This window comes from Grus americana, chromosome 7 (genome assembly GCF_028858705.1).
Source record: "Grus americana isolate bGruAme1 chromosome 7, bGruAme1.mat, whole genome shotgun sequence".
Classification (NCBI taxonomy): Eukaryota; Metazoa; Chordata; class Aves; order Gruiformes; family Gruidae; genus Grus; species Grus americana.
In genome coordinates this window covers 8,231,673-8,252,519 of record NC_072858.1, presented here as the reverse complement: position 1 = coordinate 8,252,519, position 20,847 = coordinate 8,231,673, and the positions used below count along the sequence as shown (strand labels likewise).

General features: G+C 37.7%; 1 protein-coding gene across 3 annotated transcripts; it reads left to right on the top strand.

Moving 5' to 3' along the window:
- The first annotated feature begins 1,233 nt into the window (after positions 1-1,233).
- ENO4 (enolase 4) lies at positions 1,234-20,844 on the top strand. Of its 3 annotated transcripts, none has more exons than XM_054832468.1 (14): positions 1,234-1,423; positions 2,868-2,996; positions 4,219-4,409; positions 5,844-5,992; positions 7,003-7,172; positions 7,400-7,531; positions 8,970-9,035; positions 9,772-9,834; positions 11,917-12,084; positions 13,886-14,011; positions 16,275-16,470; positions 17,439-17,506; positions 18,071-18,188; positions 20,233-20,844. In XM_054832468.1, exons 1-14 carry the CDS (start codon positions 1,268-1,270, stop codon positions 20,403-20,405), a joined length of 1,905 nt encoding a protein of 634 aa, XP_054688443.1. In that variant the 5' UTR covers positions 1,234-1,267; the 3' UTR covers positions 20,406-20,844. The 3 variants fall into 3 exon arrangements, with proteins under 3 accessions (XP_054688443.1, XP_054688444.1, XP_054688445.1); XM_054832470.1 differs by having other exon boundaries at positions 1,281-2,703; XM_054832469.1 differs by lacking the exon at positions 2,868-2,996.
- The last annotated feature ends 3 nt before the right edge of the window (positions 20,845-20,847 follow it).

Below are 20,847 nucleotides of genomic sequence, written 5' to 3'. Positions count from 1 at the left end.
CTTTTCCCCGACAGGTGATCAATACATGAAGCTGTTTCTCCACGATGTATTTAGAGCCCTTTAAAAGGCAGAAGGTGGGAAAAAGATCTAGAGGCACTTGAAATGTTTCAGAAGGCAGAGCTCTCACATTGGGTTGTACTATCTAGTGTATGACAACGTTCTCAGAGCACCACACTAGCACCATTACCTCCAGAAATCTGTTCTTCCAGGAGTATTTAATTAAACTAGAACTTTCTATGCCAAGCACGTGCATGTGACACAGGTGTGGGACTACTCCACTACTGCTGCCTGGTCCACTGACTGCCAAGCCCCTCCTGAGCAGTTACGTACCCAAAGGAGCAGCTGCCCACCGTGCTGACCTGTTCTGAACGACGAAAATCTTAATGAGGTATTTGCTGCCCACTCTCCTCAAGGAATGGGTAGTGTCAGTTTAGAAACTTCTTTGGAGGAAACAGCTTAAAAAAAAAAGAGGGTTTAACTCTCTGGAGAGGTACCATACTATTTCTGAAGGATGTGAAAGGAAAAGAAAATGATTCAGTAGGGATTTTTCTTCATTATCACTCAACCTAGAGAAGTGAACATACAATGAGCAAAGGTCTACACATATTGATTTTAGAGCTGAGGAAGTGTGCAGCTAACAGCTTTTTAAGTATCTCCATTTTCAGTTACTTCAACAAAATTACCAATGAACAGTGTAACAAAGTGAAAGTTTTTGTAGGAAATTGCAGACTAAAAATGATCATTTAGGTTGTGAAACGTTTCTTTTCATTGAAAGTAAAGGGCTTTTAAACGCTGAAGTAGAGTTACTGGGGCATTTTGCAGCGTTATCCTCACTAGACATTTCACAAACCGTAATCTGTCTCTCTTTCAGGACGATAATCTTACACAATTTTGTTGTTCAGAGACTTTTAAAACTAAAGAGTACCTGCTCGAGGCATTCTGTCTTGGAAGACCATAACCAGCCTCTCAGGGAAACGCGAGCACCGCACAGCAATAAGAAAAACCAAACCCAATCCATCCCCCGGCTCCCCAACCAAGCCCGGCCCAGCAACGCAGCAGGGGCAGGGTGCTCATTAGCGGCTCTGTGGGAGTAAAGCGCCGTTTACCGAGGAGCCGCGGCACCGTCACCCTGAGGGGACGGCTCTCCCACTCGCGGGGAGCGGCAGGGCGGGGGAAAGAGCGCAACGGTGTGCGCGGCTCTCGCGAGAGCGCGGGCTGCCGCCGTCGCCTAGCAGCCGGCCCGGCCTGCAGCAGCCACAGCCCCGCGATGGAGCCCGGCGGGCGGAGGCAAGAGCAGCGGAGGCTCCAAGGGCCGCGGCAGGAGGCGGCGGAGTACTACCGAGGCCACCGAGTGCCGCAGCGGATGGAGGAAGCGCTCAACGCCCTCTTTCCCCAGCGCCCCGCGGATCTCTATGGGGAGCTGGTAGCGCGGGGAGGGGAAGCAGCGCGCAGGCGTCCACTGCCCGCCCCGGTGCCCCCTGAGGGAGACCCGGCCGGGTCGGGCTGAGGGGCCGCTTCCCTCCGGAGGGGTGAACGAGGCCGGAGAGGGCTCTCCCGGGCGAGCAGGGGCCTACCTGGCCCTGCTTCAGGGGCGAGGAACAGCGTGAAGGGAGAGGCCGTCAGTGGCCGCATAGTGCTCCCCGAGGCACCCGTGGGTGCCCGCCGCACCGGGCCTTCCTGTAGCCCCCTCCCAGCTAGCTGGCACGGGTGCTGGGCTCCGTGTTTGCCCTCAGGCAAGGGGGGTGCTGCCTGCCTGCCCGCCCGCCCCCCCGCCCCAAGAGTTTGATAAACCAACAGGTTGATGTGAAGAACTCAACATCTCTGTGAATTAAAATTAAGCTTTAATAACTTCTTGCTGACTGAGGCAAGGTCTGTGATGGTTTTGTGTATGTCACCAGTGGCACTGATGCTGGGCCAAATACATTTCTGCAGCAGTGGGGCTTTTTGACTTGTGCTGGTTGCTTTGTCTCAACACAGAGCTAAAGCATGTTGCCTTGGGGGGGCACAGACAGACCTCCCAAATAAAACCACTGCTCACTATGGTGATGTCTTGGGCCAGTGGCAACAAGAGACTGGGTGTTAGTCACACTGCAGCTGTTGCCAAAAAGCAAATGGGCCTCACTGGAAGCGTCAGGAATCAGACCAATGTTGTCTGTTCCCAGTTGGCAAAATGTTGTAGACAGTAGTCCCAATGAAATGTCTATTAGTGGTGATACTGGAATTGCCAACACTGCAGTAGGGAGCAACTCATGAAAAAAAATAATTTCTAGTATGTTCTTTGATGTGAAAATGGTTGTAGAAAGGAAACATTTCATTACATGTTACACTGTTTCCCAGTTTCCCATCTCCAAGTGTTTTGCCACCACCTGTGTAAGGGTCTAGAACTGGTAACGCCGGTTCTTGCTTTGCTTGGTGTTTGGTGTGTTCCTCTTCTATGTAGCTATAAAAGTGCTTCCTCATTTTCCCATTTGCTAAGTCATGGTTTAGTGACTATCTCCAATACTAGACTAAAGAATGAAAATAGTAAGCAAGTATGTAGTAAACCTCAGGTAGCAATCCTTTTTTTAAAGCAACATTAGTGTTTATTAAATACGGACAGAACCCAATATATTCTCATCATTGCTGATGACAGTTCAACAGGCCCATTAAAGACCATGTTAGATATGTGTTGGATCTGTTCCCTGGAATCTCATTCTTAAGCAGGTAATATAGAAATAAAAGTACAGTGTAACAGCAGTACTTTGAATACCGGGATGTATAAATGGATTTGCTCAATGGTGGATTTGGTTTAAATATATTTAATGGAATAAAAACCTCTTTGCATAGAAGTTGACTTTTAACTTTAAGTTCTTTCTCTTTCATTTAAGGCTAACTACTTCTCTAAATTTTCAAAAGCTCCAGTAATATGCAAGTTAGTTGGAAGAAAAGTTCTTGATGGAGTTGGTCAGCCAACATTAGAAGTGGAAATATACTGTACAGTTAAAAACTCTGAGAAGGTATGAGCTGCTTCTTCCTGTTTTATTTATTTTCATAAGACAATATCAGGGAGAGGTACTTTTCTACTCACATCCTAAGGAACATTTTCTTTTCCAGTTCTAATGAAAGAATATAAATCCCTGTGACTCAACAGTTGAATAAATAGTGTTGTAACAGGAAAAATAATTGTCATGAAAAGTTAGACAGTGGCAGCAACTATAAAAACTTTATTTTCCATTAATTAGACAATACTTGTCTTTATTTTGAGTGTGATGTGACAGTGCTTCTTTGTATATTAAATTTTTGTCTGTCTTAATGTGTCATGTAGCTTTTCCTTACACCCCATATCTAGCCCCGTAAGTTCATTTTCTTTTTACATTTTTCTTTTTTTTTTTTCTTTTATCTTCAGATCCTTATATTTCTATTTGTGTGATAGTGTTTCAGAAAAATATAGTACAGGTGAAAAACAGTATAGGCGAAGGAACTTTTTTACAATGAGCTAATAGGCTGATGTGGGTGATAGTTATGTCAAACATATTCATCTAGCACCTGTAATGCAAAACTGATGGTGCATTGCCATCTCTCCCGCAACCTGAAATATTCAAGATACTCTTTGCAACTCTAGCTGTTGTAGAGTAATTATTTATACTTTCCCTCAGTTAAACTATGGTTCACTTCATTCTTGAATTAAATGTAATTTCATAGGTATTCATAGTAAAGTTAATACTATTAATGCAGGCAACTCTGATATTTGTAAATGATGTCTTCATTAAGTGAATTTTCTTAGGAATCATTTATCCTTCAGCAAAGTATGTTTAAATTACCTAAGTAAGGTAAAATGTAACTGATCATGAGGGATGGCATTAATCATGAATGCTGATGAATCATGGTACAACAGGCTACCAACAGCTGCAATAAAAGATGTCATGATGACTCTATGGTCTTTAAAATAACTCCATTCTATTCTCATAACACAATATGTGTATAAAGCAGATCTGTCAGTAGGTTTTTGCCTAAGTAGTTATAATTTAGGTCAAGAAACTTGAATAAGATCTGTGATTACCACAGTATAAGAGACTAGGAAGTAGGTGCTGGATGAAAAAGGGTAAGTGGAGCAAACAGTAGATTTGGAGATATGTACTTGTTGAGTTGGTAAGGACATATACTTCTTAGTCTTTCAAATGACATTTCCAAGTTAAAAATTATAGTGTTTTAAGCCTTTTTACATTTTTTGTTTTGCAGAGGATTTGTTCCACTGTAATGTCTTCTCATTCTCAAATACCTGAAAATGCTTTACCTGAAACAACTGAAGCTGATGAGACAGAAAGAAATGACTCTGTTAACACTGCTGTGGAATGGGTGAATGAATCACTGAACACAATGTTAAGAGACTTGAAGCCCACTGACCAGTGTAAAGTTGATAAGATGCTTGGGTAGGTTTTGCATACTATGCAATTTATTACATTTGAGATATACACCATTAATTTATATCATGAATGAAAAACAGAGTATTCAATGTTTTCTACTATTTGTATATTTTTAGGATGTGATGTCTATATCACATACATTGCACTATATTATTTCCTGGTTTTTTCATAATTGTGATATGAAAATCATGCTGTTTTTTACAAGGTTTCATACCTAGGATACAAAAATAAGGGTCTCTAAGAAAAAAATGCCTGAACACATTCATGAGTCAAAGGCTCCGTTTAAGAAACTCATTCAGTGCCAGTTTAATTCAGTGGGGATGTTTTTTCATACTGCAACTCCACTTCTTCTCTTTATTGTACTGAGGAACAAGTGTGGTATGAAAAGCCTGCATGTGTGTCTTCTGCAGACCAATTTGTGGAGATGATCCGCAGAAAACATATATACATACAGTTTTCAAGTTTTGGTGGAGTCTTCTTTCTGAGCAGGCTACTCCAAAAGGCTTCTTACTTGGGGCAATTAGTTTCTTTGGAAACATAGTTTCTTCAGTAAACAATCATGTTTATTTTTTCATACAAATATTTCTTCTCGGGAGCATCCCAAAGTAAAAAAGAGCCAGTGTATTTTTCCATTCAAAGAAATATAGTTTTCATAAGAAAAAAAGACATAAGGTAGAAGTATCACAGATGTGTCTGTATTTTTATGGTAAGATTAGAGGAGCTATCAGGCAACGTTATGGCTTACTTCACCCTGGAAACAGTAATATGGCCTGTCATCCTCTTCTATTGGAAGTGTTTCTTTCAGGTACGTCACTGAGGGGAATGACATTTTGCTGTAGGGGTAGGAGTTGGGCTGCCACACTTAACACAGACTGCACCAAACAGTCGTAATTGCCTTCCACATGGATTAGCTTTGGGAAAACCTTGCTGAAGGGAATAAGAACTCAATTGAAAAGACATTCTTCCAACTGAAGTGAGTCTAAATAAGATTTTAATGCATTTTTACACTAAAAATTGAAATTCAGCCACTTCTGAGCTTGCAGCCACATAGATAACCAGTGTACAACTGACCTATTGGATTAGCAACTTAGGCCAAGCCGTTTTCATGAAGGATCCGTACTATCCATGCAAAGCAAATCCATCCTTCACACTAAGACTGTCTGTACAGAGCTGACTTTCAAACCAATGTGATTTAAAAAGCATGTGTTAAGGTTTATAATACTTGCTTATGGTTCTTTTTGTTTACCCAACACTGCAGATGACTACCAAAAATATTGTCACTTATTGATTTCTCCAGTTTCACACAATGAGTCTATGGCAGAAGCTCAAATAGATGCCCTTAATCCACCTCTTGGCATGTTCTTTAGCCTGTATCCTGTGTCTTCTTGTTACATGTCTAGCAATATTTTGAGCCAGTAATCTTTATGCCTCTTCTCTCAGTGAATATTTTACAAAAAAGGTAGAAGAAAAAAAAGAAATTCAAAAGCAAGAAGAAGAAGTAAAAGAAGAAGCAGAAGCCACTCTTGCCCTTACTTCATGCACTCCATCAGCAACAGCACTGCCTGGGAAAAAAAAAGCCGCAAAATCAGGTTTTAGTTGATTTGATTTTAATATTTTCTGCAATACAGATATTAATGAAGGTGCTAAAATACTGGACATGGACATGGAATACTTCAGAGCACGTGACGCAGTATCTCATGTTCAAAGGGTTTGGTTACTTTCTCCTAAATCTTCTTTCTGATCATAGCAGTTTCTACTGCAGAAATGAGAGAGGGGAAAATACAGAATTTTCTCATCGTTCACACGCATTCGTTGACAGAGTTTCTGCCTTTGTTTTACAGTTGGCTTAGACAGGAGGTTATTACTCTTAAGAGTGAGGAATAAGAATGGAGGAGGATGCAAATGAAGAATAAAAATGAAAATGATAAGGAAAGGGAATCACAGAACTGAACATGAAAATGGAAATAGGGTTAAGATAGAAGCTGAAAAGAATGGAAAGAGGGAGGAAGGGAAGTTTCTTGCTAACACTGAGAAAAGGAGGAAATAAGGGGAAAAGCCAAAGAGAAAGGAGGAAGGGGATGAGATGGGAATGATGGGCATTACAGAGTAAAAAGAAGTAAGCAAACAATGCTACTAAAGGAAAAAATGGTGTGAGTGTAGAGAAACAGGGTAAAGTATACATGGCCAAAAAGGAAAACCTAAAGGAAAAAAGCACCATATGTTACCTCCATATATGCATTACCTTCAGAAAAAAAAGTTTTGTTATCATTTATTGAAAGGGCAGAATATTTTGGCAAATTATTATTTCTTATCAGTTTAGTTTCAACTGTCATATACTATCAGTAAAACCTCCCAATTAATATGTTAGATGTGTGACCAGTAAATTTGATACCAGAGTGAGGACAGATACTTTGTTTACTTGTAAGATCATTTCATTTAAAACAACCAACAAGATTAAGTTTTTAAAAAAGACCTGATTCTTTTGTAATAGATTGAGTACATACTGAAATGACAATATCCTATTTACTCATATAACTGTGATACGTAAGCACATGCTTTAAACCAAGGAAATGTTTAGTTACTACTCTCTGTCTTGTAGGAAGGAAGGTGGCAGTTGCAGAGAGAATGATCCCACCTGCAGAACCCGTTGAATCAGTTCTTTGTGGCAGCTTAGCCATTGGGGGAACATCACTTGCTATAGCTAAGGCTGGTGCCACCATTAGCCATATCCCATTGTACTTACATATTGCACTGCTGAAACATGATCAGGTACATGTGACTTTTGTAATTGTGTTTCTTTTATCCCAGTTATCACAATTATTCTAGAATTCTGAAGCCAGTAGTCCCTCGTGACAGTGGTATTAAATATACCTCATACAATACACCGTTAAGACCGTTGCCTGTAGCAGTCTTTGAACCCTGTGCCATAATTAAAATATATAAGAAATATTCTGATTTTTAACATTTTTATTTTCACGTGGTACTCCCAATTACAGGATTCACCTAAAGAAATGGCTCTACCACTCCCAATGATTACTCTGTTAAACTGTGAAAAAAATTCACCTGCAAAACTGAAATTAGTGAAAGAAGTTATGCTTATACCACCAGTTCAGTTATCACTCAAACAGGTACTGTTTCATTTTCATTTTTATAAATGTATTCTACAGACTTCAAATATACCCTTATGTACATATATAGTTTATAGATCTTTTCAATAAAGTCCTTACAAACTGTATTTTTCATATTGTGTTTGCTTGCAAGTTTTAACAAATGTTTGTGTAGAATTCTAACACAAGGAACATTAAAAGAAGTAAATAGATGAAGATTTAAAAGAAGATACATGAAGATTTAAAGTTAAAAATGTATGTGTTAGTATAGAGGAAAAAATTGGTGCATTGAAGAAGATGTAGGGGAATTGCATTACACAACAACGAGATTTTAGTTTTGTTTAGAATGTGATTCTGCATTAATAGATTGTAAATAGTGTCAGTTGATAGAGCATACAAAACTCATAACAAATTCACAGGAAAGCATAAAATCTTTGGGAATAAATTGCTTTCAAAATGAAATTGTGAAAATAGAAGAGAATACAAAGCAGAACAAAATCTATTCAAGGGGCGAGAGGGATGGATGAGACAGACTGGATCAACCCTCTCTTTTTGTTTAGCCATGTGTTGAGTTAAAGAATGTATCAGCAGAAGATGCCTACATTAATGCTGTGATTTCTACTTTGTATGCTGGTGACCTGAACAAATAGCTGAGCTTGATTCTCTTTCCTTTTCCTTTAACTTTTTAGAATTGTCACCAAGAGCTCTTAATAATGTTGCTAATTCTGTACCTTTCAAAGACATAATGCCTCCTAGTGCTCATGGGAGAGTAGCAAACTGTTTGCTGCAGTGCAAAAAACAGGCATTTGTCCTGTATTGATGAGTTGTCAGCTGTGACTGACTTCTGCCCCCTTCAGTACTCCTTTACTGGCACTGTTTAAGAAAATCTGAAATGTGATTTACAAACTTAGCATAAAACTCAGCTGAAAAGGAAAAAGAGTCTTGCATTAAAACAATGGATTCATTTAATTGGAGTGTTCCTCCATTCCCCAATGTTTAAAATCAAGACAGCGATTTTTTCCCTGGTTCCTGGAAACGTTCTAAAGGTAAATACATTCACTTTTGTCAGAGTTTCCAGGAAGTCATAGACAGAGTCACAGTTGTGAACAGTGGTCATCATCTTCCCACTTCTCAGAAATTACCCAGACCCAGATACTGCCTACTTATTAGATTTGGGAAGGGTTCCTTTCGGGGAAGAAGAAACCACTTTTCTTGCCATCCCATTCAGCAGCATAATCAAATATTCCTGTTTGTTCCACTGCTGCTAACCCTTTTATCAGTGGACTTGAGTGCATTTTGGGGGAGGGGGGATTGTGCTAAGGAAGTCTATAACAGTTTTTTTAAAAAGGACTTTATATTAAGATTTGCATTTAGAGTAAGTGTTCTCTCTCTTCTGATTTAAGCTGCTAAAATGAAATAATTTATCTTTCTTTTGAAGATTACTGTTGTTTAATTTCAGGGCATAGAAAGAGTTCTGGATATTCAGAAAGAAATGATGAGACTGTTGGAGCCTCCAGGCAGAGCGGTACAATAAAAATGTGTAATAATAATATGATGTACTTCGTTTGGTCTTTCTACTACTATTGTCTTTTTTAAGCTTACACATGGAATGTTTACCCTGTTACCAGCCTTAGTCTTATGGCACAGAATAGAAGATGTGTTTATCTGACAGATGAATAAAACATTGACCATTTAGTGATATTAAATTATCCAAGATAGAATAAAACATTGTTCTAAGCATAGTAAGACTTTCTGTTTACCCAAAGACGTATGCTGGGAGTGAATGGTATTGCAGTGAATATACAGGATATGGTTCTGATCTTGCTAAGTCACACACACACAGAGCATGTATTATTCAAGGTACTATTACTGTAGTAGTATGTAACTTTAGTATGTGCATATGCTTTTTGCAATGCAAGGTTGTTGGGTTTCTCCAAGTACAGAGTCTAGATTCTCGTTTCGGAGATCCCTTGTATTTTTGATAGGCTAGGTGAGAGTCTTTTAAAAAACAACTGATGATTGGGGTGATGCCCACATAGAAATAAACATTTGAAATGAGTAACCACCACAAAATAAAACCAGATAGTTGCTCATAGTATTCAAGACAAAACAGAAGCTATTTACTAACTTAAATATTTGCAATCTCTTTAGACCAAAATTCAGTCAACTTTTGTTTTGTTTTCTTTTGTTATTCTGAGATGTCTGTGTCATTTTTGGACTTTTCCATAGAGTTGATTTCTTTCTTCTTTCACTCCCAACAGCCCAGTCCTCAACTAGCAGACAGGAAGAAAGGCAGAGCACATAATACAGGGAAGAAAGCTCCGGTAAGAAAAGACATTTTCATTTTAAGCCTTCAGCAAGGTATTGACAACACCAGGGAACCAAAATGTTCCTAAGAATTGAAACATTAATCTACATTGCCATTTTGGAAAGGTCAAGGGAAGACTTTTAAATATTCCATATGCACATATTTTACATAATAATTTGGATTCTTCTGACTATACCTTCCCTTTCTGTGGAACAATAACAGAATGGGGAAATTCTTCTGGAATCATTTTTCTTATATAGAAGTCCTGGTAAATTATCCAAATGAGCATTTTGCATGCCTGTAGCACCAGCAGGGAACATGCCCTTTTGGTCAGGTAGGCGATAAAACTATTACATGTAAGACTTGCATATTGTGCTGTTTCCTAACTCTGGGAGCATAACTCCTCTCTTAGTCATGCTGCCTTAAGTTCCCAGTTCCTGTTTGAGGTTATAGATAATGAAGATAGGAACCAGTAGCTAAAGGGCAGCACTCACAATAATGCACAGGACATTATTTTATATGACTCAAATGATCTTTTTTTATCACTTCAAAACCTGTAGTTTATAGGTGAGTATTCCAAATAGTGGGATGGAAATGCCATGCCGGTTTTGCTCTCCATTCTGAGACAATTAAAATATCATCAGGTGAGAATTGTTGCTGTTGTGGAGTTACAAAAGAGAGAATGAACAGAAGTTTTCCTATTTTTTTGTTGCTTCATCAACACAAAATTCATCATCATTAAGCAGCTGGCCAATGGTTTTCTGGTGGGTAATTTCTAAATTATTATCACAATATGTACTGCAGTCACAAGTTAAAATAACTCCTTAAGATATGTACAAGGAAACAATGCATTAGATTCTCTGGAAAAATTATATTTATTTCAATAGGAGAAAACTAAAAGAGATAGTAGTGGGACTGAATTTTAAACTGCTAAAAGCACTATGTTTGAACTTTTTTGGGGGAAAACAAAAAGGAAAAATGACAAAATAAGTAGTGAAGAACAACTTGTTTAGGTTATAGAAGTAAAGACTACACAGAAAAAAATGTTTTTATAAAGATAAACAATGCTTTTAATAGAATGTAACAAGGCATAACATATGGGTGCCATGAAAATGCAGACTTAACTTCTATCTCACATTAAACGCAGAAAGACTGCAGCATTTCTTGCTGTCTGTTGCTGCAGCTTAGTGCTCCAAAAGCAACAAGTCAAATAGATTGTGTCTTCTTGCAGATTGCTACAAAATAATCTCATAACAATTTGACCTGCATTTTCTTCCTAATTTTTTATGTGGAAAAAAATTATCCTCTGTCGCTAGGCCTCTGTTCTGTCTGCTTTAGTTAGTTCTCTGACTCTTGTCAAAACCGATGCCTTCCAATTGACTTCTCCAGTCTAACTCAGGATTATATCCTGCTGCTTTCTGGGCAACTTAGTGTCATTCTTTATAATCAAAATTCACAGACTTTAAAGTTTAAAATCAGCGTTTGAAGCACCTACAAAAAACCTGACAACAGGAGGATACGTGAAATACTTGTTCAGTGGAACTCTGCTTGCGGCTGGTGTCCAGGAACACTGTTTCTGAGGCAGACGGCTCCATGCAGCTGTGCTGGAGGTATTTCCCCTCTATGAAATTTGTTCCTTCTAGAAGTCTTGGAGGATTCTAGTCTTTCTTGAACACTCCATAGAGGTAATATCGAAGTTGTAGTTGAGGATAAATGAGTAAAAGCTGTTTAAAAGTGGAGAATATGTTTTTGTGGCAAAGGGATGTTCCACAGCACTGGAAACTTTTACATAGCATCTATGACAACTCCATGGTTAAGAGTGCCTTCTTTAAAATCTTTTTTTAAACCAGTACTGGCCATGTAAGAATGAGAACTACATGACTGGACATATTTCCAAGGACTATTTGCTGTCTACTCCTTAGCGCTTGGTTAGCCCTCATTCATAGAGAATTGTCCTTAAAGTTGCTAATGCAATTTCTGAAAACAGATTTGTATTTTGATGACTGAATGCAGACTGAAATGACAGTGAAAATATATATATAAGTAGTATATGTACACATGTGTGTAAGTAAAATGATTATTTTTGTTTTACTTTCAGCCACGAGCCTTAAAAAGAGTGTCACACTTAGGTTGCCTAATAACAGGATGTGATAATCTAGAACAACCGCTACTCCTAATGCAAACAGCTTGCAACAATATTGGTCTGGAGCTAGGAATAGACATGTATTTAGCAATGAATTGTGCTGCTCATGAATTAATGGATTATGTAAGTTATTTTCAATATCTATTTTGTTGATTTTTAGAAAGAATGTAGCTATTTTTTAACATTTATTATTACATTGCAAACTCACCTAGAAGCTTCTAACTCCATATTTTTAAGGTAGCAATCAAGCAAACCAAAAGAATTGTCTCTGTGTTTCTAAATTACACTTGGATCAGTCCTTCAAGTGTAGCAGATACGTTATTGGCTGGTGAGTGCAAGGGGACAAGATGTGCAGACATCCTTCTGGTAGCTTGATGTGGAGGGAGCCGTGCAAATGCACATACTTCTCCTCGGCAGCTGTCCCAGCATACTGGTGGTGCACCTTGCGTGGGATAAGGCTCACTGGACCAAGGCAGACCCCACTGCAGCTTGTGTCCTTGCCTGCAGGAATCTCTGCTACTTTCATGATTTAACTTTAATCATTCAAATGGTATAAGCCTGCCTGCATTGGACGGGTTTATTCCTTTTCTCTGTTTGTTTATTTATTTAATAAGATTTTTCAGATCAGTCAGTGTCAAATGTAGCAAACTGTTTCATGCACAAACACCTACTACATGCTCTGTTTAACAAACCAGCTTCATTTCACATTACATCTCAGACAATTTTGTATTAAAGTGTTAAGCAACAAATCCTCTGTGGTTTTTTTTCATTTTACCACAAGGTATAAATGAATTATCTTCTATCCACCTTGGTTTCAATGATCAAGAACAAAAAATTATTTACACAAGTATACTTCTGTAATTCCTTCACAGCACTAGATGCTTATTTCTCAATTTTATTACACTACATCTGTTGTTTTCTTCAAACTAACTTGACCTTTTTATATATTTTTACTATCGTATGTGTGTATACCCACCAACATTCATCTCATAGTGTATCAACATTCAGTTTTTAATTCTTATTTTTCAAGACTTTTATTTGACAAAGTTTATTTATCTCCAGCTGAAGCCTTAAAGTGCCTGCCCCTTGTTCCAAGACCAATCTAGTTTCTCTCTAAGCACAAAAACAAATTTCTTATTCCCTTTAATATCTCATGAGATATTGTGTGTTTGGGTGTACTATAGCAACAAACCTTCCATTATTAACGTATTTGGTGAAAGCAGTTGCTTTCCTGACAATTTGTGATATCTGTACCCTATACCCGTATAAGCAAAATGTTAACCAATGAATTATCAGTAATTCTATAAATTTCTGTTAGTGAACTGTTAAAGTCACTTAAGCAGTGAGTATTCTGGCACAGTTTGACAGTGTGCCCTTAATAATCCTCGTACGCTGCAGTTTATGCTTCCCATAGTGATGAGACTAGTTTTAAACTAGTCTTTTTTTTGAAAGGGGAAACAGGCAAGGAAAGGCACTATCTTGTTTTTGAGCGTTGAGGGTGCGCTCCTTTCCCCTCACAATATTTTCCTTATGAAAATGGCGACAAAAAATAACTTTTTTTGGAAGTGAAAAGTGATATTCTTCATGCAAGATTTAATAAAAATGTCAAATATTGCTATTTTTCTGATAAAGTTGTGTAAAACTGGCAGTGTTGCCTAGAAAATGCTGAAATAGATCTCCCTTGGTTTGGAATTCGTTCAGAGACTTTGGCATGAGCCCACTGAAACCCACTGTTGCTTTAGTCAGAGTTTTCTATAACAATGCACTGACCACTTCTTAGACAAAAAGTAGACTTATTGAAGGACACACAATCCACTGCCTTAATAGAGCTACTACTGTCACAAGATCTGTATGCTTATGTTAGTAGTCTGGTTTTTAAAGTATTACCTTCCTTATCTTTTATGCTTTTTACCTTACTTTCTAGGTTAAAGGAAAATATGAAATACTCACTGGAACGTTCAAAAGTCCTGATGAAATGGTTGACATGTATGTGGAACTGATTAATAAATTTCCTTTTATTATTGCATTAATAGATCCCTTAAGAAAAGAGGTAAGATACCACAGTGCAGTCCTTGAAAAATTGATAATACTGTTAAGTGATGTATTAATGAACTTTTCACATTTTTACAAAATGTATCAAATACAAGACATTTTTGGAGTTTAGGCACAAATATATCACTATAAAAATGTATGTAACAATTCATTTGCATATCTGTAATTGACAATGACTCTAAATTTTTCTATACTTTTGACATAATTCCTGACAGAAAATAACCCTTGCATGAACAGAATAGGGGTCAGTACAAATATTTTAAATTACAAGATGCTTTTTTTTTCTGATTCTACTTGCTAAACCAGTCATTTTTAGTACATTTTCCTCATAAAGTAAACAATCATTCAAATTATAAAATCAAATCATAAAATTCAAGTGATATATAAATTATATTACCTAAAAATTTGGACATAGTTATATATTCCTTAGAATCACTCAAAAAAAAAAAATATTGCTGCTATTCTTTATGAGATTTATACCCAAAGCCAGAACAAACCAACCTGTCACTGGCAGCATTGCTCGGCAGAATTTTTAAAGTGGTAGTCAGGTACCATGTATTTACCGCTGTGATCAAAATTAGAGGAGTTAATTTATTGTGGCCAATAGATTACAACAATAAAGTAGAACACTATTAATTAAGTGTATTATCAAGTTATAAATTGATAAAAGAAACAGGTGGCATAACTTTAAATATTAGCACTTATACATCAGATTAAGTTTCCATGTATTATAAAAAGGATAAAAACTTCATTGTAGCAGAACCTACAGTTGTAGGCCTAGATTCTGCAGTTCCACAACAATAAAAATTTGCTCTTGCTGTCAAATTGCACACTTTATCTTCTTTGAAATAAATATATGGGGTTTGTTTTCATGAACAAGACATGAAGACCGTGATTGAAGGGGGAAGCAAAGTGATGTTGTCTTTGTGAATCTGCCCTGTGCCTGAATCAATAATTCTAAAACAGATATGCTGCAAAATCCATCTGATTTTGTTCTTAGCTGGAACTTTAAAAGTTCAGTTTTCGAATATCTGTGTTTACTGTTATGTCACTCTAGTTAGCCTTGTCTCCCTGCACTGTTTCAGTCTGACTCTGAATTACCCATGTTCCAAAACACCAGATTATTCCCCACTCCTGCCAGGGCTGCAAACTTCCTTGAGAATTCTTGTGAAGAAACATATTTGCAATATGAAAATCTGCAGGAGAATTAGAACAGATAGTGAAGTACAGTTTGAAATAGAATTCTGTGAAGGGAAATGCCTCTCCTCCTCCTCCTCCCCCCGATGAATCTACATAGTTCACCCATGCCACATCTTTGCCACAGATAATTAGGTCCTTGAGGATTAGCTGTGGTACCAATCGAACAATTCATTGCCAGGCAGCAGATCACTTTAGTGCTTAAGTTTAAACATTTGTTCAGGTGTCAAAAACTTAATTTTCACTTACATGTGGGCTTGAAATCCTTATGGGAATGCACCCTCACACAGATTGCAGCTCTACAGGTAAAAAAGTCTGATCTGCAGACCAGGAATTATTACTGACAGAATTATTAAGTAGAAAAGTAATGTTTTTAATGTGAGAACTTTGTATTCTGTGGACACAAAGAAAGCAAATTAATTCATAAATCTCTTCTTTCAAATTATATATATATGTATCCTTGTACTTTATTTATCCTTAAATCCCCGTATCATGTGGACAATGCATTAAAATCAAGAAACAAAGATCCTATAAAAATGGACCTTTGCTGGAAAGACAGCGTTATATTCTGCTGTTCCTTCTGGGTCAGTCTTAGAGATCTGATCATCCTGTCTGGATATGTGTCATTGAGTCTATGACTGCTTCCTGTTTCATTATTTTATATTCAAACACATATTATGACATTTAATATATTAACACAAAAATAAGTCCTCTGAATAAAATAATAGAAAATCTCAGGAAGGAAGTGAAAATTGCAAACTCCTACAGTTAATTTAATTTGAAATATTTTAAACTATACTTGTGTGCAACTAGCTTTGATTAATTCCAGATTAGAATTTATGTTTTCTAGCAAAATCTTAAAATCCAAGCAACATTCCAATGGTATGTTTTTCTTAGGTAGACAGATTTAAAATGCAGTATAGAATATAATATGTGTATATGAAGGGTATCTTTAGGATTAAATCCAAATTTGTATTGATTTTTTTTTTACAATTTTTACCTCCTTAATTAGGGTTGTCGTTCAGTTTTCTAAACTCCTGTTACTTACTTGATTGTTTATGCAGGACAGACAACAATGGAATAACATATGCTGTGCTCTTGGTTCCAAATGTTACCTGGTTGCTGAAGATGCTGCCACATATATTTCCAAACTTAAAATTGACCAAAACATAAACATACCAACATGCAGTGGTGTTGTCCTAAAATATATTAACCAAACCATGGTATCAGACCTCATACAAGTTACTGGACTTCTGGACAGTGAGTAGAGGGGGGGAAAAGGCTGACTTTCAAATCTTACAAGTCAATAAATAGTGTTGCCACAACTGTAAATCTTTTTAATTATTGCCACTTCTAATTTAGATAGTGCTTGTCAGAAGAAACTAAAATTCATGTTTTGATTCACAAATCTCTGTGCAGGAGCTTAAAACAGCGTTCAGGGCTTCAACTATAGTAAATTAATACCCTGTGGATGCTTTGAATGTAGGTGCCCTTCAACGCTGCAGCTCAGTGTCATACAGTTAGATATCAGAATTAAACAAAATAAAAAAGATGTAGTTGAGTAATCTGAATTTTGACTAATACTAGTATTGATAATTAAGAAATCCAAGCAAGTCCAAAATGTTTAAAATTGCAGTTTACATAGATTATTGACTACATTTTATTGAGCCTTTGTGGTAAGAAAGGCTAAGAACTTGTGCAGTTTCATATGTAAGATTTTTCTTTGTATCAGTTTTTCTTTATTCATTTTTATACCCAAGGAATGGATGGACAAATTTAATATATCTAAGTTCCTTCCTTATTCCTTCGAGAAGCCCAGAATGACTATATCAAAGTGAGTAAATAGCAACTTAAAGATTTCATTCAGTCATAATGGTAAACTCTTTGTTATAGTGAAGAGAAATCATTACTATAGCGAGGAACACATTTAAAATAAATAAACCAGCCTCCTTGCCTGTAGAATACATTTCCAGACTGATCAGCTAGAGACAGAGATTAGGATAGGGTGTTAGATATTCCCTTAACCATGCTGAAAATAAAACATAATGTTAATGTAGTAAACTAATACAGTTTACATCTTTATGAGATGGGTTTCATTGGTTTTACTCCTGCTTGTATTCAAGCTTAGATAGCACAAAGGTAAAAAAAGCATGAAAAGTCCAAACAATTCCTGTGTCAAATATATAAAATATACACTAATGAAGGTTTTACACTCCCATTATATATAGGTCAAAGACATATTACCATATTAGGAAGTCCAGATGGAGAATCTTCTGATGATAGCATTGTGGATCTGGTAAGGATTGAAAGCTGTTCAATTGCAGAATTGCCAAAACACTGCTTTTAACATGAACTATTTTTTAAGGAGAAAGCCTGCTTCTGCTTAAGAAAGAAACAACATTTTACAAAATGGGCTTTTTCTAGAGAGTTGCTTTTTTTTCCCCGCAGAGAGTTAATCTTTGAGTTTAAAGAGAACACACAGGAAATTTGCCAAATCAGGGAGTATATTCAAAAGTGTGTATGATCTATTTGGTTGCATTAGTTTATAAAAAAATGCGAGTTACTTAAAACATTTCTGAGTAGTAATAATATTTTAGGCAAAAATTCTTAACACTAGTATATTTAGTCTTTTTGTATTAAAGCTACATTTGCAAATAAAATTTCATTTCATCTGCCAGTGAAAATTATTGTTTGCCTCCAACAAATCTTTCATTAAGAGATTTTATTTCTATTTAAAGGAGGGTTTTTATCTTTAGAAAGATAAGAGTGTTAAATTAGAAGTAGGATACCATGTTTAATAATTAAGAATGACTTCACTTTAGAACCGTAGAGTTTTAAAATATGCACTTTCTCATTTAAGGCTGTTGGACTGGGTGCCAGGTTTATCAAGTTGGGAGGTCTTTCCCGCGGAGAAAGAGTGACCAAATACAACCGCCTTCTTGCTATAGAGGAAGAACTGGCCAAGAATAGAACGCTACGTATGAGCTTCTTTCTTACTTTGTTTTCAGCTTGCAATGAATACGAGAACAAAGATTGGAGGGAGAATGATTGAAACTGCACCACAGGAGGGAAGTGAAATCAAAAGACTATAAATAAGCGCTGACAAAAAAAACCTAGGATAGCACTTGCCACAATGTATATTGTTGTCCTAATGGATTATCTGTTTACTGAATGTTAAAATAGACCCCTTCTTGAGGAGTAGCCTACATTAAGCTTTTTTCCAGAATTAATTGGTTGGAGTCTTGAAGCCCACAGTGCAAAAGGAACAAAACAAAACCCATGCATATAACACACCGAAAAGCTGCCAAAACGGAATTTTAGGCCAAATACCCCACCTCTCTCAAGCCCTAAACATATATTGCTCACAAAACTTCGCTTCACAACCCCCTTTTGTCTGTTGCGTTTCCAGCAAAATGTGTTTGGAAAGCTACAATTGCATGGGGAAGCACTAAATAAAACCCAAGGAAACCCGAAGTTAACGATGCACATTCAGCCTTAGCCACTTGTATGCATCTGCCTGCATTTCGGGATCTGCATCATCTTTTTACACTGTACTCCACACTGCTAAATGCTTAACAGTTCATTAGAACCACTTCTCACTTGCTCAGGTATCAATCAAAACAGAATAGAGGCATACAGTCTGAAGGGGAGGCAGAGACTAGGAGAGGAAGAAAGGAAGGAAAGGTTTGCAAGAATTCATTATGCCTAAGAAAAAGAAAAGGGAAGGAGAATTAAGTCATTTTCCCCTCTTGTTTCTAATCATTTTCAATGTTCTATACAGAGGGAAGAACTTGACATGCATGCTATAGAACAAAGTTTTTATTTAAAAAAAAATTATTGAAAATATTCTGAGTTTTCAAAATCTCCCCCTTGCTCCTATACAAACATTGTAAAAAATAGAAACGGGCAGAAATTCTTTTTTGCTAAGACAGTAATTTCACAGAATGCATTTTTTGAAAACCAGGCAAATAATTATAAAGAGCTCTGAACTTTAACTCAGCAATATTAATATATTCTCTGTTCAAATGGTACAGTCTAAACAAAGAGCTTGCATTTGACAAATATTTAAACCTGTATCTCATGAAATAGCAACAATTCCCGAAGCCGTTAATCATTTGGCAGAAATAAAATCCAACAACTAAATCAGCAGCAGGGAAATATTGAGATGGTACGTCTGAGCTGCATACCAAACTCCTCATTTGGCCGGGCTGCGAGCTCTGCAATACACTGGAGAGCTGGGAAGTAGAGGACTCTGTAAGTGGCTCCTGGATGGGAGGTGACACTGGCCCATCAGGGGTCCCCCAGGAGCCACCGAAGGGGACCTGCAGCTGGGCCTGTGACAGCTCTGACAGCCGGCGCCCTCGCCTATGAGCGGTGTGGCTTTGCCTCCGTGCAGCCCCAATGCCGCCGCTGCGGTTCAGCCGCTGGATTCACCCGGAAGGCAACGGTGAACTGCTTGCAAGCTGAGTCAGACTGGCCATCATCCCTGTACTGAAAAGGAACATGCATAGCCGAGGCGTATTCAGTGATGGGGTGGACATCACGGTTGTGGAAAAGAGGGAATATGGGGTGAGGCTAGGGAAGGAGTGTCACTGAAGCGGGAAACACAGCAGTGAGAAGAGAGGTGAAGTGTTAGTTATAGCAGCAACACCTGGAGCTGGGCTTACGTGGAGTTGGTAAAGGCTGGGGCAGGGAAGAGGGCGCCGTCATGATGGAACTTCGGCAAAGCACCAGTGCAGAGGAAAGTGGGTGCTCAAAACCAGGGCAGCAAGGTGGGCGATTAGTGACAAAGGGAAAGCAGTAAGCATCCCAGGTCACGTTGCTGTGCACCATGCCCCAATCCTGTGTGTGATCACAGCACAGGGCTGCTGCTCCTTTGTTTCTAAGGAGCAGACTTTTAAAGGGGTTTCACAGGCTCTTGTGAGCATCAGGTGGATTTTAAAAAAATCTGAGTGCACCAGAGAACATGACCAGAAAAAGGATTACAGCAAACATGAGTTTCTTTTTTCTCTTCTATTTCAGGTGAAGCAAATCTTGAGTTTATTGCTTTTGCTGAAGAATCACATCCAGAAAAACAACTTTCTGATATGCTTCCTCCCCCAAAGCAGGATTCGTTGCCTCCACAGCTCTCCCAGCCAGCCCAGGAGGTTAGAGGCCTGCCTGCTCAGCTCCCGGAGAACAGCACACTGACCTAGGCTGTCAACATTAACTTTAGGATAAATTTCTAAAAAAAATAGTAAGAAACTCATATATTAACTATTCCTTAATCCATTTATTTTCAAGCACTTTAGCTAAACATTTTTAAAAGCATTCAGACACTAGCTTCTCTTTTCCCAGGAGACCGTTGCTTTCAGCTGAAACCAAGTTAACTGAGCAGCAGCTACAGTTTGAAAATACCACAAAATTCTGTGCTGTATTTACAAATTGACAAAACAAACACCTCTGTGTTAAGTCAAACTAAATGTTTGTTTTGGGAAAGGCGAAATCTCTCTCCATACAAAGAGTGACCTATTGACAAACAGTAAAAAAAAAAAAAAAAAAAATTTACAAAAAACAAAGGCCTTGACTGTTACGCTGCTCCATCCCCCCACGCACCCTCAATGCTGCTCTTAGATCTGGCCTACAAGGGAAATTTTG

Coding starts and splice junctions, on each gene's coding strand:
- ENO4 (XM_054832468.1), top strand. CDS start 1,268: ATGGAGCCCGGCGGGCGGAGGCAAGAGCAGCGGAGGCTCCAAGGGCCG. Junction 1,424..2,867: donor CGGATCTCTATGGGGAGCTG/GTAGCGCGGGGA, acceptor CTTTCATTTAAG/GCTAACTACTTCTCTAAATT. Junction 14,012..16,274: donor TAGATCCCTTAAGAAAAGAG/GTAAGATACCAC, acceptor TTGTTTATGCAG/GACAGACAACAATGGAATAA.